General features: G+C 39.4%; 1 protein-coding gene across 1 annotated transcript; it reads right to left on the minus strand.

Moving 5' to 3' along the window:
- Positions 1-1,102: 1,102 nt before the first annotated feature.
- Pskh2 (protein serine kinase H2) lies at positions 1,103-16,096 on the minus strand. The gene is made up of 3 exons (XM_003479894.2): positions 15,936-16,096; positions 11,317-11,983; positions 1,103-1,809 (listed from the first exon to the last, which is right to left on the minus strand). Exons 1-3 carry the CDS (start codon positions 16,094-16,096, stop codon positions 1,504-1,506), a joined length of 1,134 nt encoding a protein of 377 aa, XP_003479942.1. The 3' UTR covers positions 1,103-1,503.
- Positions 16,097-17,798: the final 1,702 nt, after the last annotated feature.

Raw genomic sequence — 17,798 nt, forward strand, 5'->3', positions numbered from 1 at the left:
TAATGAGGGTTTTATGTTGATGAGGACGGTGTGAGAGATGACAGGTTAATAAGAAGTTTGTCCTTCCCCCAGGTGAAACCTTTATTACTACTTGCTTCTCAAGGAACCAGAATGTCTTCAGCTGAGGTATCTTTGCCCTGAAGCACCACGGCATCACAGGACCGTTGAGGCCACAATGGAGACCAGAGGCACATGGGGTGGTTTCCACATGCCAGAGCCGGCTCACATGGCAAGACACTAGGCCTTAAGAGAAGCCCAAATCATGATTTAATTGTGAAATGATTTTTCCAAAAAAATTTATATGGAATGGCCTTTGAAATACTAGGGATTGAGATCAGTATCTTGCTTGAGGAACTGGGTTTTGGAATTTACCTCTTTTAATTCACTGTATTTATTTCAAAGTAGGTATATACAGTCATCAAAGTATTTGATTAAATAATTCTAGAAGAATTGTGCTGATTAAAAAGAGGTGACATAGCAAAAAGAAGTAAAATGATCACATTTCTTTCATAAACTCTAGTGAATGATGAATACTAACATAAGAAAAAAATGATTATTGTCTAATTTTTAAAACTTTTTCAATAAGTAATGTCCCATGTAAAGTGTTTCTACTGGAGAAAAATTGTATCATGTGTATCATTCTTAAGATATGCCCTATAAGTAACAATTTTCCATAAACATTTGCAAATTAAATGTGCAGCTCATAGATTATGGTAACTGTTTTGAGTGTCTTCTAGTTCATGCCATATGCTGGGTCTTAAATAAAAAGCAATAACCTTAAGATAAATAAATTTATTCCCCATGTTTAACTATACCCACTATGTCTCTAATTCATCATGACTTCAAGTATTCATCTCTTACTCACTTGGGGGGAGATATCAGGAATTGAACTCAGGACCTCACACTTGCCAGGCAGGCAAGTGTTACTAAGCTATATCCCTAGCCCCTCACCTCTTATTCTTAAAGCACCATGTTTTATTTAGTCCATTCAAAACTTAAGAGATTTTCTACATCCACTGTTTCCAATGATCTAAACATACATAGTATTTACTACACTTTTAATTTCTTGCAGCAGTATAATTTTGGGCAATAAATACAGGGACAGGAAAAACAAAAGGCCAAAACATGTTAAAAATAAATCCAGACACAGTGATGCATGCATGTAATCCCAGATACAAGAAGGCTGAGGTACAAAGACTACAAATTTGAGGCCAGCCTGGGTTGCAATTCTGTCTCAAAAATAAAACAGAAAGGGCTAAGGGGTAGCTCAGTACTAGATGCTCCTTTAGCATGCATGAGGCCCTGAGTTCAAGGCCCGTGACTAAACACAACCAACAAAAAGGTAAATGTCAACACTATTTATTCAGAAGCAGACATGCTCCCAAGGCCTCGGCGATTAGGCTGCCCTGATCATGATGAAACTGTCCCTCTTGACCCAATGCTGTTAGTAAGGTTGGTAGATCAGGCTTACAATTGGATAAAATAATTCTAGAAGCCGTCTGCTTACAAAAGTGCAGACTGAGAAGTCTCTGCTGTCTTTAAGCTTCTTTTGCTCCACATGTGTTTTGACTTGTGAGAATAACACGACTTAGAAGACTGAGCAGATCCAGGACTGTGAGAGTGGAGAGACACCCTTCGCTTGAGGTTCCTGGAAATGACTCTCTGGAGATTCTTCATTGAAGCTCCTGCAGCCATGGAGATCACCCAGGGATGATCCAGGGCCTGACCAGCTGACATTCGATGACTAGCCTCCAGAATCAGCAGTCTGTCTATAAAGTCCTTCGCCAAGTGGGAAATACTTGGCCAAGGCTAAGAAGAAACATAAATAAATAAGATTATAGAAAATAAAACACACAGAGAGATTCATATTCACAATAAAGCAGTGCCTACCAATACTGTGTTATTATAATATACAGCAAATCTGAAAATTCATTTTTGGGAGAAGAAAAAAGACCTCTTTAGCAAAAGAAAAACATGGAAATTCTCTTTCAACTCTCTGACCAATGAATGGGGAATTCCTTCCCCGTATCTGTCCAGTGTGCTACAGTTACTGAGATTCTCACTAACAATCCCAATTACAGGAGCTGGACTGGGCACTGCAGCTGCTTTTGATGGACTACATCAGGCTAGTGGCATCTTTCCCCACACTGGTCATCCTTCAAAGTCCCTGTGACTCCTAGGATTAAGTAGAGTGGAAAGCAGACTGGACTGAGGAATCATCAACTTTTCTCTCCCTTTGAAAGCTTGTTCAGGACCCAGGATGCCGCCATCTCCACAGCTGGAAGGGGAAAGGGAAGAATGTAAAAGGCAATTCAGCAGAGGATCCCCCTGCAGCGCCTTTCTTCCAACGCACAGGGCCTCTGAGTCTCAAAGAGCTGATACAAATGGGATTCAGCAAACGGCAGAGCTATGACCCACAGCAATATGTACAACTAGCTGTTTGATGTTCCGGCAGCTCGCTCTTTCAATATTTATGGCACGTGCCCAGACTCTGGAGTAATTCACAGTGGCAATTGCAAAGATGGGGACAAAAAAGTGCTGTTGCTTCATACTTCAATTTTGCATGCATGAGGCCCTGAGTTCAAGGCCCGTGACTAAGCACAACCAACAAAAAGGTAAATGTCAACACTATTTATTCAAAAGCAGACATGCTCCCAAGGCCTTGGCGATTAGGCTGCCCTGACACACAGAGCTGAGGAAGTAGCTCAGTGATGGACACTTGCCTAACACACTCAAGGCTCTGGGTTTGATCTCAAGGAAGCAAAAAAAAAGTTTCCACAAACAACACATAACACAACCTAGAAGAAAAGTCCTAAGATTTTCTATTCCCCTGAAAAGGAGAAACACTGAGAAAATTGGCAGTACATTTTTTATATCTAAAACACAATCTGTGGGTACCTATGTTCTTTAAAATTCTGTGTGTAGGACACAACAAGAGAGTCTTGACAATCTTTTGTCTTTGCCCTTGTGTAAGGAAAAAAAAATCAAACTCCACGCATACATGTCACATACTCCAATATCTAAGCATCTGTCAATCTAGAACTTGAACAAGAAACCAGTAAGTTAAAAGGTTAGTCTTTTTTTCTTTTTTTCTTTCTTTTTTTTTTTTGCCTTCAGTTTATTTAAGTAAATGACATACGAAGAATATTTATCCCCAAGTGTTATAAAATAAATGAACATGTCTGTCAAATACTCAAACGTGGAAAAAGTAAAATACAAACTCGCAAGTAGAGACTAAGCACGTATGGGCTTGATATAAAGGCAAACCCTCTGATGTTGGTGACATCTCCTTGGCCCTGGACCCACACACACGTGGGCCCATGACTGCTTAAATGAAGGTTGAATTAGAGGTCTCCAGCGGAGTATTTAAGACCAGCGGCTGAATCTATCTGGTAAGAGAATAAAATACTTACAGCCAGGTTTATGGGGAATTCATTAAATGACTCCAAGTGAATGTACATTAAAATGCAGTTTTAGAAAATAATGTAACTGGTGTGCTGGGAAAAAGTTCTTCAGCCAAAGCTTATTATTCAAACATGAGCTATAAATTACAGAATTCTTGAGCCTTAAAGAACAATCAGAGAGTACCTATGAGTCACTTTCACATAACATATTAGAGAAAGGCACATATGGAAAGGAAAAGAGCTTCTATTTTATTTTTATCTACTTAACCCAAATTTACTTTTGTCTGTGTTTAACAAAGTAAAGAAACTTTTGTGTATGCATGTACTTATTCTACAAATGAGCAAAAACTGTGTATACTCAAAAATTTTGGCTAATAATATTATAGGAGCAAAAGCTATTAGGAGACCACACATGGGTTCCCACTGAACCATCTGTCACCTGAAGACAGCACTGGGTGCTCACTTCAGCTTCCAAAGTTAACAGAGCTCTCATTATTTCTCCTCACAGCCTCGCCCTCCCCCATTGCCTAAAAATTCCCCTTGGCACAGCCTTTGCCAGCAGTCTTGGTCAACACTGCCTTGGAAGCCCAATTCAGTGTGGGGAAAGCGCCCTGGGACTGAGGTCCGCCTGGCCAGGTTGTCCATCCACACTCAGTGCCACAACCTTGGGGTCTCAGTTTCCTCCTCTGTGAAAGGAGGGTCTTCCTATCATTTTCACAAGATCGTTCCTAGGATCTCATCAAATCAAGGACAGAAAATTGGTTTTCAGAGTATAAGATATGCAAATCATCTCTATTGCTTTTGCTACTACTAAATCCTCATACTTTCCTCCTTGATTCCTTCATGGACACATTCACTGATGGCATCCAGAAAAATGCAATGGGAAAGTTACCTTGTACTTCTCTGACCAATTCCGTATATTACTACCATGGTGAATCTGTGCCCCAAAAAGAAAAGAAAAAAAAAAAGCCTGGATAAAGTGGTTCAGCGAATTTGTCTAGCATATGAGAGGCCCTGGTTTTAATCCTCAGCACACAAAGTCATAATAATACTAATTAGTAATAATAATAATAATAAGCAAATGAGGGGGAAGGAAAGGGAGGTGTGGGAGTAGAATTAGCAGTTGTTCTTGGTTAAGAGATAGTAAACTAGTGAAAATTAATGTAGAGCTTTCCTTCACCTAAAGATCATTCAATTAATTATTTGTAAGTAAATTACAATATTTGTGGATAATTCAGGTCTTTTTTTTCTACCTTCTTTCTTCTTTTCCTCATTGTGGTTCTTGGCCTATTTGTCTTCTCCAAAAGAAACTAACTAAACTATACAAAACCACAATAACTCTCCCATATAAAACTGAAAGTTAATACTGGCAAAAGGACTACACACTGCACTACCTTGGGAGGATTAAAAGAAATTAAGAGAATGTTCTTTTATATTTTATGTATGTCTTGACTCTTGTAGCTTAAAAGGATTAAGGACCGAGTGTAGTTTACTGTTTTAAAAGTCCTCAAAATATCATTTATCCCCTGAAATCATAATTTTTGTTAAAAATCTCTATTGATGGCAAACTTGTGACTTAATAATAATTTTTGTTAAAAGTTTATATAAATGGAAAACTTGTAAGTTGCATTTTTCTTCTTCCTTAACATTAGTGTGCAGTCTCTTTTTATAACTATAAAAAAATAATTTTTATATGAGTTTAAGCAGATGGGAACTATTTTTTGTCAATGTCCATATACCAGTGTTTTACCTCATCCCTTGCCTGATATGGTTATAAGATTTATTTTATTATCTAATTATTTTATGCCCCAAAACTACTGTGATCCACTGGAATTTAGTTAGGTAAGAATATATGGGGCCAGGGATATAGCTCAGCAACACAACTTCTGTTTGGCAAGATCCTGAGTTCAATTCCTGGTACAAAAAAGAATGTATGATTTCCAACTTATGATATTGCTTATAATTTATTATTTGTATTAAAATTCTAGTATCAGTCATTTTTCACTATTCCATTTAAATGATAAAAATGGTACACTCAAAAAATGAAGTTTGTACTGGTTTTTAAAAAGCTCAAAGCATAAAACTAATAACTTACTTAAACAATATTAAAACTTTCAGCCTCACTTTTCCGTGTTAATAGTAACAATGCTGAACAGGACGATGTGTGATTATAATCCTATCTAGTTGGGGACTGAGATTGGAAAATTTGAGTCCAGAATGAGAAATGTAATGAAACCCTAAAAATAAAAAGGGTCAAGGATATAGTGATAGACTGCTTGTTTAGAGTGTGCAAGGCCCTAAGTTCAATCACCAGTGCTGCCAGGAGATGGAAAAAGTAACAATAAAAGAAAAGCTAATACAGAGATAGCACCCAGTGTATATGGACCAACATATACAACTGCTCTAAACACATCTATCTATCTTATTAGTGCGTCTGGTCTTTACAACAATCCTATTAGGGAGATACTACTATTATTTTATAAATGCACAAACAGAGATACAGTGACGTTTAAAAAGATGACCAAAATTACATATTTAGTAAACAGCAGAACTGATTGTACAATCCAGTCAGTGTTGCTCCATACTGTGCCCTGAGCTGCATTATGGTCATTATGGTCATTATGGTAACTATTGTTATTTTGCAATGTTTTGAAATCCTGTATCCCTTTTATTTTGATTGCTTTTATTCTGCTTTATCATCTTTAATATAAAATTTTTAAAATGTTTTAAATGACATGTCACTGATGATTTAATGAAAAAAGAATATATTTCACACCAAAATTCATATGAGATCATCAAAACATTAATATTGTAGTTAATGTTTTACTTACGTATGGTTGGAGTTAAAATCTGTATCTGCCAGGTACTTAGTAAAAAATTCTGTATTTATGTCAAGCATATCACTCTTCTTCATAGATACAGTTCAAAGATACAGTTCATAGATCTCTGGAAGAGTTTATCTTATTTAATTCACTTTTTCCACCTGAATTCTAGAAAAGATACTTATAGCAGGTCATATGTGATATTTCTGTGTAAGTGAAAGGATTTTTTTTAAAAATGCAAATTTATTCTTTTACATTCCTCACATCAGAAGTCTACACAGAGTCTTCTTATAGGATAAAATCAAGGAGTCACCAGAACTATGTTCCCTCTGGAAGCTCTTGTTCTTTTCCAACTTCTAGAGATTTCTCTAATTCCTTGCCTCATGACTCCCTTCATCTTCTTTTGGGAGTACCAGGGACTGAGCCCTAGGCCTTTGTTCCTTCTCTAATTTTTTTTTTAAAATTTTTTGCAGCTTGAGTCAAGTTGCCAGGGTGGCACTGAACTTACAGCCTCCTGTCTGAAGCTCCTGAGTGCTGAGATTGCAACATGTACCCCTGGCCCAGCTCCCCCTTCCGTCTTCAAAGCACATCACTTTAATCTATCTCCATCGTCCTACCTCCGGTCTCCAGCTTTGATTTGTCTTCCTACTGCAAAGACCCTTGAACCTCATATTAATTGATTCACCCACACAATCTAGAGTAACCTGTACTTTTTACGACCATTAATTTGCCGGGCATGTTGATGCACACCTGTAATCCCAGCACTCAAAAGCCTGAGGCAGGAGAATCGCTTTGAGTTCAAGGCCAGCCTGGGCTACAAACTAAGTTCAAGGCCAGCCTGAACTACACAGTGAAACCCATTTAAAACAGACCCCCCAAAAAATTAAGTAAAATCATTAATATTATTATGATTAACAAAATCATTAATGTAATCATTCATTTAATCATATCTGCAGACTCCTGCCATGGCAGACAGAGTTCACAGGCTCAGGGACTTAGGGCATAGACATCTTTGGTGGGGCCGTTATTTTTTCTAACATACCTGTGCTTGCAGAATCGATAGTAGCTCTAATACTTAAACAAATTTGAAATTACTAGGCTTGTCGGTAAGTTCTAAGTATATAATAATATGACAACAGAAATAAACGATAATATAATTTTCCAAGTCTCTCAGTATACAATTCCTCAATGTTATTCATATAAGCAACTAAGTTGAATAAAACAAATATACAATCAAAGAGAGGCTGGGGCTTCAAAAAAGGTAACAAAAATTATAGACATCAGAATTGTGGCTGGAGGCAAATCTAAAAAGAGCCAGACTTCCAGATGGAGATTCCAGACCTTCAAGATAAACATCAATTTGAGATTATGCTGTAGTTAGCACCACCTGATTCAGTGGGCCCAAATAGCATCAGACACATAGGTAGGTGACCAGAATATCTGAACCCATACTAGCTTCCTTCCCCAAATGCCTTTGTTCTTTCCACGTATCCTTGTTATGGGACTCATTTTTCTGCTGATCAACATTAGCTAAGTGACTACACTTGTAATCCTATAAGTTGACGGTAGTCTGACCTATGTCAACCCGCAATGATTTTGCTGTATCCTTGACAAAGGACCTCAGTGATGACCCATTCAGGACCTCTCCTGGAAATCTAGGAGCTACCCTTGTTCACCTATATCCATCCAAACTCTTCTAACTTCCTCCTTTGGTTCACAGCTTCATTCCCTAATGTTGTGAGACTACAAACTCAGCACATTTGACATCTAATAGGAAAGGAGCTATAGCTTTCCTATATCTCTATGAATTGAATGTTGTTGGATATCCAAAATTCACATATTGAAGCCCTAATTCCCAGTGTGGTTTTATGTGAAGAAGTGGCTGCAAAGGGAATAAAGAAAGTTAAAAGAGTAAACTTAAGCTAAAGGTGAAGCTATCACCTGATAAGATCAGTGCTCATTCATTCATTCATTTGTTCATTGTTTTTGTGGTACTACAGACTAAACCCAGCACCTTTACCCTGGATGCTACACATCTTGCCTTTTTAAATTTTATTTTGAAATAGTATTTCACTGAGTTGCCAGGTTGGGTTTGAACTTGTGTCTGTGTCTTTTGCATCAGCCTCCCAGAGTACTGTAATTCTGGGCATGTGTCATCACGCCCAGCTGGATTAATGCTTTTTCAGAAGAGAGGCTCATTCATGCTACAAGCCAAGAGAAAAGGCCTCAGAATAAAACCTACTGATCTTGGACTCTTCAGCTTTCCAAAACTGTGAGAAATAAGTTTCTGTTGCTTATGCTACCCAGCCTGTGATACTTTGATATGGCAACCTAAGCTAAAATGTTTTATGATATGAAATATGATAATATGAAATATGATAATATGAAAAGATGTGACTATGACAGTTAATATGACAGACATGTGTGCCTCACAAACACAGGGAAGAATATCAAGAGAATATATTTCCAATAATGTGTGATAATGTCACACTCCCAGTACACAGTATGTGTTGTTAGTACTCTCAAGCTATAGACAGGCATGTCCCCAAGAAGCACAGGGTGCTGTGGGGCCCTTGGACTCCTACAGCAGAGAAAGTTTCAGTTCTCTATGTCAGCCTCTGGCGCCTATTTTCTAGAGGTATGATCATATTTTTCCATTAAATGCTTAACTTCTAAAGCTCAGCACCTTCTTTTTCACTTTGCCTTGATCCTAAAAGCTGGAGATTTCCTACCACCAATGATCCCACCGATGGATATGTGTGAGAGTGGAAACCCAGCTCTCTGCCTCTGAACACTGTTAGGAAATAACTGCTCTGCAGCCTGAGACTGACCCACTGTGGTCTGTGCCTCCTCATCCCTCTGCCTACAATTCTCCCACCCTGGCTTCTTTACCTGTTTCCTGAGCCACCTACCTACCCAGAGCAAATGATGAGCACATCAGTCAGCTTCTCAAGGTTGCTTCTGTGCAACCGTCTAGAATCCTTCCAAATTAAACTTTTGAACAAAATATGTTCATTTTTTCATGTTAGAGAAACTAACCGCTACCTAGTCCACAAACAGACCATGGTGGACCATGCCAAGGTAATCACACTCTACGACTGACTGAGGCAGAAGTGGTACTGGGTCAAGATAACTGTCCACATTCGCTCACTTTCTCTTAGAATATTCCATTTTAGGAGCCCTGAAATGCCATGTAGGAAGTCTGGCTGCCCTGCAAGAGAAGCCTCATGGAGAAAAAGGGATCCTGCAACTCACAGAAGATGAAAAGGAAGAGGTATGTGGTCCCCGTGACCTAGTCAAACCCAACTTTCCAGCCATCCCCACCAACTTTCCAGCCATGTCACACATTTGAGTGGTCCTTAGTGATGCATTGGCACTGCATCCTAGTCAAGTGTCGGAAGACCACATTCCCATCCTATGTCATGTAGGAGGAAGTCAACAAGCAAAGCCTCATCAGCCCACAGAATTACAAATCATGTTATTGGTTTACGCCACTGGGCTTTGATGTGGTTTGTTACACAACGATAGACAACCACAATAGAAATGCGTTTTGTGAAAACAAGACCAACACAAAAATATACTTAAATTCAAAATAGAACAAAAAAAAAACCCAAAATGATCCATAATCCCCAACTCAGGATATAGGGTCTGTTAACATTTTATTACATTTTCTCCTAACCTTTTTCCTAGGTGTACATTTTCCCACATGAACATGGTGATACTATACGCACAAGTTATAGTACAGACTGCATTTTCTCCACTTGACCGTTTATTGTGAACATTTTTCAATATCCTTATAATGTGTGTAACTTAGGGACCATCATGTCCTATCATATGAATGTCTGATAATTTATTCAAACATTGTTTTAGAGTTCAAAGGGCATCCTTACACTGAAACCTTTGTTGCATCTGAGATTACCTTCTTCAGTTCTTAGAAGCAGCGCTGCCAAGCAAATACATAAATTGTTTATAGCTCTAGATGCACACTGTCAAGCTCTTTCCAGGAAACTTGGGACAATCTGCCTTCTGTGAATGAGCAGGATAATCTCTTTTCTCTTCTAGAAGCAATAACCTTGGGTATTATCTTTATCAGTTTGAAAGATCACAAAAAGTATTTTTGTTTTCTTTTGCATTTCTTTGGTTATTAATGAGATTGTACATGATTTAAATTTTAATAAGCAATGGCATGGCATTGTCTGAATTCTTCTCAGCTTTTCCTGCCTCCCTTTATAAATTTTAGTTCTCATTTATTAATTTGTATCAGTTTTTAAAACACAGACATGTACAATAAGGTACTAAATTTCTTTCAGAGGATGAAAATGCTACTCTTTAATTTGTTAATTCATTTTGATTTTGTTCAAGAAAGTACAGCAAACATACATGCTACCTTGTAAGTAGGTATAATCAAACTATCAACAGTTTTATGAGAAATTAAATTTGTTCATTTGCCCTACAAAAAATGAGATTCATACTTGGTTGGGCTTCCTCTACAAAGCTTTGGCAACTTCCCTTCCCTATCCAAAAACAACAAAAAGCTTCACACATTCATGAGCACTGGGAGTTCCAACTTTAAACAATGACTATTTTACACAAGTTGTGAGGTTAAACACATCACTGAAAAAACACTGCTTTGTAAAAAGGGCTTTGATGGTCCAGATCTGAGGCGGAAAATCTGTCACCAAACACCGGAGCACCATGTTGAGTTTTTGAGCACACATGCGTCAGCCAGCTCAGGCTCTGCATGCTGACTTACACCAACTCACTGATCTCCACGGTCACCAATGTCAAGTGCTACCCACACACAGCTCAGTACTCAAGAAAGGTCTCTGCCTCCTTGAAACCAATGGCTCTCAACCAGGAGCAATTTTGTTCAACAAGGGACATCGGCCAGTGTTATCTTTGGGTTTCACAACTGAGGAGGCCACGTTAGAGGCATCTATGGATAGAAGTTGGGGATTTTGCTCAGAATCCTACAGTGCACAGCACAGTCCCTCTCTCCACAATAAAAATCATCCATCCCTAAATATCAAACGATGCCAAGATACAGAAACTATTCTATACCAACAAGGCAAGAAATAGCAATCTCTTACCTCGCCTGTGTAAGTATATTTGCCTTTCAGAATCTTCCTGTAAAGCTCTGTATGGCTTTCATCATCAAAAGGCAGAGATCCACTAAGTAAAACATAGGTGATTACACCCAGAGCCCACATGTCCACAGCACTGGTATAAGGTTTCCTTAGCAAAATTTCAGGAGCCATGTACTCTGGGGTCCCACACAGCGTTCTTATCATCCAGTCACCACTTTTGTTCCCAGAGTGGGCAAACCCAAAATCTGTGATTAAAATTTTAGACTCAGCGCCTGGATGATAGTATAAGAGATTTTCAGGCCTTAGGTCCCTGTGTGTGATTCGCAGAGTATGCAAATACCTAATCCCTTCAGCAACCATGCCAAGGATTCTGACAGCATCCCGCTCCGTAAAGGTTCCCTGAGCAATGAGTCTCTCTAGGAGCTCCCCACCGGTCGCCAGCTCCATCACCAGGTAAACTCGGTCCTGGGCCTCAAAGATCTCCATGAGCTGCACAATATAAGGGTGGCTAACCCGCCTGAGGACACGGAGCTCAGCCTCGCAAGCTTCTCGGCCTTCTCTCTGTCTCGTTTCCATCACTTTTATTGCAAATGGTTTCTTGGTGGTCTTCTGTTCCACCCTGACAACCTTGCTGAAACTGCCTGTCCCGATGAGAGCCTTGATGTCATATCTGTTGGGAAGAAAAATCAAAGCTGTTACCCTCTGAAGTGATGATTCTCAAAATTAGCAAAGTCTATTGTTTTGCGTCATCTAGTCCAACCTCATATTCCCCACCACCACCACCAGTTTTCTTGCTTACTATTGCTTGTGTTTATTGCTGAAGGCACATCAAATCCTGTTTTGAAATGCAAGCAAATGATGTAAATGAAAGTGATCAGTTGGCAGGAAGACAATGTTAATAATAATAGCTACCATGTATGATACATTTATTATGTTCCAGGACTGTTAGTTTTTCTCAAAATCTTATCCTTAAAAAATCTTGATAAATAATATAACATCTTCATTTTTCAGGTAAGTAAATTAAAGCTAAAAATACAAATAAGCAATTTCCCAAATTCCCACAGATTATAGCTGGACTCAATAGAATGTAAAGCCAATCATTTCAAAAGTAATTCACTACAATTTCCTTAAAGAATTTCAGGGCTTCCCTCTACATTTTTCTTTCCTTCCTCCAACAACTGTCTGCAGTATGCTTCAATAGTATCAACCAAAGCAGATGGACAGATTAAAAATGAAACTTAACTCCCATTATAGCTTCTGAAAAGAGGAAGAGTACAATCTTGGGGTACACATGAGAATGTTCCTTGGGGCTTCCTGATGTGAACTTAGTCCCAGAACCCTTCATCCATGGTAGCTCTTGTTACAGAAAGTCAACCTGGCTATGCTGTGGTCACAGGAGGTTTTAGAAATCTGGTAGGAATAATGTTAGATCTCGCCTACTGGCCCTACCCTCTTGCATTTGCAAAATGTAATCAACCAAAGAATTCTAACATCAGGTGTAGATCAATAAAATATAAACTTATTATCATACAAAAAGGCTGGGAAATGAGTTCAGATTTCAAAGCTAAAAGCTGAACTTGAATTTCTGTGTAAACTTCTACTTAAAGTTAAGATTCCTATCAAGTTTAGTCCTCTACCTTTCCTGAAATGTTGAGAAAGTTCTAGAATTAAAATCTTTATTCTATGCTGGAAACAATATTGAAGGATGATTTAATTTGAAGCATCATTGTACAGATGAAAAATTTTAAAAAACACATTAGTAAATTTGTTGTTTAAATCATACTCAGAGGGCTGGGTATTTAGCTCAGTGGCACAAGTGACTGCCTGGCAAGTGCAAGGTCCTGAGTCTGATTCCCAGTACCAGGAAAAAGAAAAACTAATCCAAACATCAAGGATAAATTATATTCAGTATTAGAAACCAGATTTCCTTATTTGCTCCATAATTTAGTGTTCTTCACTGTTTACAAAAATGTCTTCCAAAGAAGAATGCTAAAGGATTAAATTGACTCAAAGGGCATTTAGGAAGAAGGTAATTCTATAAATCACATACTCAGCAATGAAGTTTCATATACAAATATTAATGTGCATTAAAAAGCCTTGTTTCTTTTTGTTACATTTATTCTTTCTATAGTTTTAATTTTTGGCTATTTTTGGCTATTACTTTTTGGCTAATTATTGGCTATTTATCCTTATATTCCTGTACTTACTGAATAAAAATGACATTTGGCTGTACGAGCTTACAGAAAACAACTTTGTTCTACCCAGAGCGTTTAATTTTCTGGCCAATTACCTTATCAAAACAGATAGCAATTTAGCAATCTTAAATAGATTCTTTCTCCTCTTTCCTGTCCAACTCTGCTTTTTCATTTCTGTGCACGCCCAGTGTGATTTGGAAGATAATCACAGTCATTTCAAATCTTACTGCTTTTCAGACCAACTAAGTTTTACATTTTCTCTAATATGGATGGAAGCACTTTGCAAACACTAATTTATCGCTAGTCCCTCAGAACTGCAAGCAAATTCACTTGTTCATGAAATCCATCATCAGCTGTCAAACAAATTACCATTTTTGTAGAACTGTACTCTTTTACTCAAAGAAAAGGAGCTTTTTTGCAATACTGTTAAGTAGACTTTCATATAAAAATATTTGGAAGAAAATGCTGGTCATATGACATTTGGAAGAAGCAGTAAACTTCAAGCCAAGATTTACAGTAAAGGAAACAAATAGTCTGATATTAATATCCTGAGGTCATGTGCCCTACCAATTTCCTGTCACTGCAGCCTTCCGCTCGAGTCCCTGCAGGCCAAGGATGCTGACCATCTGTGACTCTGACCTTGTGTGGTGTTACAGCACAGAAGAGGCGCAGTAAGTGTTGAATGAAAGAATCAGTCCCTGAGTACGTATTATTATGAGTCATCACACACATTCTAAAAACATTAAGCAGGGGTGGCATCAAGCATGGAGAAGGCATTTACAAGTTCTCTCCAGTTCCTCTACTTCCGCTAGTCCCTCCCTGCCTCCCACATAGCAAACTTCAAGTCAGTCAGTTTGTAGGTGGTGTGATTCGCATCGTTCCAGGGATTGCATAAACTGCAGATAGTACTTTAACTTCAGCTGCTACCGCTGTAAACAGGGGATTTTGAACATAAGTTTTTTTAAATGAAACCAGGAAGCAACTGCAATAAACTCCCTCAAAGAAAGAGAATACAGTCAGATTTGAATTCTAACATTCTTACTTTATAAGAGTTATAAATGGAATCACAAAAGGAGGCAAAGATACCTGTATTCTAAGGCCCAAGTCCATCTCTAACTTATCACTTAATCACTTATCTCCTGCAGTTCAACTCTTCATGAGTTAGAGGAGCTCTGAAGCCCTTAAAATGTTGACAGACCTTTGCATGCCAGGAAACTTGGAGTATCCTGAGGTGGGAGTTACACAGGTGCATAAAGACAAGGCCAGAGTAGCATCCTCCCTCTCACTACAGATAACCGGGGCTGCCGTTTGGCCAAGTAGGCCTTGATAAGATCCTGTGTCCACTTAGATTCCGATTCAGTCAAATTGACCAGTTTTGCCCTTCTGAAGCTTAGCAGCTACTGGACTAATCCTCCAGTCATCCCTGGTCTTCAAATTTTCTAGAAAGGCAGGAAACGGACAGAGCACTGCGGTAAAGTAACCACATAATTCTGAGACTAGAAGTGTCTGAGAAGCCAGGTGGGCCGTCCATCACTGTGTCCCCCCAGTCACTGCAGAGTCTAACAGGCACACACTGAGGAATCACTTCTCAGGCCAACCCATCTGCTGTCTTTCCTCACGGTCCACGGAGGGCCAGCTAGGTCTTATGCTCCACAAAGACAGAAATAAGCACTGCACTAGTATTTAATGAAAGCAGTTTACACTTATTTCTTTAATTATGCTCACAATGGAGTAGGTATACTATTCCCATTTTACAGAGGCTGGCACTGAGGAAAAAGAAAGACTAAGGAATACTTCAAATAGCACATGACAGAAGTTATGGAAGTGGACCTCAGGTCCGGAAGACTTAAATGCCCAGATTCCACTAACTACAATCCCACTTTACAATTTGGTAGTGGATTCCTGCAAAGCAAATGGGACAGGACACAGTCCCAAACAGTGATGACAACACACACACACACACACACACAGAGACCACAAATGCACATGCATACAGACACACAGTCATGTACACTCACTTCTTGGGGCTCCGCTTGCTGGTTTCCTCACATCCTTGCTCAGAGATGCCAAAGGGCAATTACAACGGATGGTTACTGGAAACAGCATGGCAGCCTGGATCACAGTCTATAGCAACTGAGGTCAAGAGGTCTTTGAGATGAGGCCAGAGCAGAAACTCAAAAGGTGCTGGTGCCCAGGAGCCATTGGGCCTGGGTGTTTGTTGATTGATTCTAACAGTTAGGCTCTTCAGGTGTAGATTGATAATCTCAAAGAGGCAGGAAAAGGATTTAGGGGACATCCAGGCCTATAACCTGAAAGTCACTTCTTGCAAAATACAGGTACACTAGAGCGGCCATAAGACAGGCTTCGTCCGAGGTTTCTGTCTCCCCTCAGCCCTGGGCCACTCCCTCCTCACGCTTCCCGCTTTACCTGGCGAGGACGCGCGCGTGGAACCTGGCTCGGAAGTGAGCCACCTGCATGCTCCTGGCCGCCTGCGCTGCTGCCTCGGGTCCGGGACCCGCCTGGCCTTGGCCAAGCGCAGGCGGTTCGGGAGGCTCAGGGACCACCTTCCTGCTGCCGCTGCAGCCCATCCCGCTCTGTACCGCCTGGGGCTGGAGGGGAGGGGCGGACCCGGGGCTTCCCCAGGCCCGGGAGGGGGAGGAGACCCCTGCGGAGCCTGGGCCAGCAGGGTCCCCCTGCAGGGTGCCTTTGATCCTCCTCCTCGGTGAGCTCTTAGCTACCTGTGAGAAGGCACAGTGGAAACCAGAGAAGCGCTTTTCTTGGCTCCAAACTGAGGGCATGAAGATACAAAATAAGTTTTATGGCTCCATGGCTCAGCTCACATCCAGATGAAGACAGACAGACAGACAGACAGATAGATAGATAGATAGATAATCGTAAAATAGTGCCACTAATCCTTCAAAATACTTCCCCTCGTGTGCAACACACTTATCCCATTGTTCTTGCCCTTTCCGAAGCATTTCCCGAAGTCTTTTCTCCTAGTCTCTTTAGTCACACTATGCTGGCTGCCTCAGTGTCCTGCATGGATTCAAAACGTTTCCCTTCCATGGTCATTTAGATTTTTAGGAAAATCCAGAAAATAGCTGGTGATAGATGGGGCGAATTAGGCAGACAAGGGCACATAGCGATGTTCTTGCAAGGCTGCCTTTCTCTTGGGTGGCACTTAGCAGCATTCACTGTGTCTCTTAAATCAGACTTCATAAAGAAACTAAAGAAAGAGAATGTTTAGAATTGCTTCAGAAAGTGGCAAGAAAGATAGAATAAGTATGTTCAAATTAAGGGACATGATCTCAAGGGAGGAATTATTGGCAACATGTCATTTACTGTAATAATTTTTTTAAATTAAGCACTCACCATATATTTTGATCATCATATTGCATTAAACAGTGTCACTGGTCTGTGTCTGACAGCCACTAGCCCAGGTATTGTTGGAGGAGCTATGACCTTCATCTCTGAGTAATCCATTTCAGACAGAAAAACAATAGATGCCTAGAACCCAAACACCCTAAGCAAATATGAGAGTCAAAATGTTATTTTAAAATTATATGTTTGTTTTATAATCTTATATTTTAATATATTCCATTTGTGCATATATATGTATCTGGGTATGTACTATTAGAGTTGTATATACTTGTAAAATATGCAATATGTTTATAAATATCACTTACATAAGTTTCATACAATTATTATTGTCCGCATGTTGATTAGATACTGCCAATGATTTTATATATACATATACATATATATCAAGTGAAATACGGACTGGACCAAACACATGTGGGTCAAGTTTTGGAACCGAGATGGAGGCTAAGTCTTCCCCTTCCCAGTCTAATACTCTTTCAATTGTGTCATTTCCTTTCTAATTGTATTTAATTTCATGCTTTGTTTAACAGGAAATGCCCATCCTGGATATATTAGTCATAAGCTCCCAGAAGAACTGTATTTTGTAGGAAAATTCAAAGTATGACTTAGGTATAAAGGAAAGAAAACAAATCCATCCTGCAACATAAACATGACACCAAGTAAAGCACTTTTCTTAGCTAAGAGACCCAGAATTTCCAAGAACCAGAAAACAATGATGAGTGGTTTTAAGAAGATGAAAACTGATCCTTGTATGTTTCAGACTTTTGAATTAATAATGCAGAACAGGCAAAAAAGTAGAATAGGGAAAAGAGGGAAAGGCAACGAAGAAGATAAATGTCAGGGTGTTACTTAGAGATCTGTATCTTCCCTGAGAATGCAGCGGTAAGGATGGCTTTGGCAAATGTCATC

The sequence above is a fragment of the Cavia porcellus genome, unplaced genomic scaffold (assembly GCF_034190915.1).
Source record: "Cavia porcellus strain 051 isolate PalLab524CR breed Dunkin Hartley unplaced genomic scaffold, mCavPor4.1 scaffold_10, whole genome shotgun sequence".
Lineage (NCBI taxonomy): Eukaryota > Metazoa > Chordata > Mammalia > Rodentia > Caviidae > Cavia > Cavia porcellus.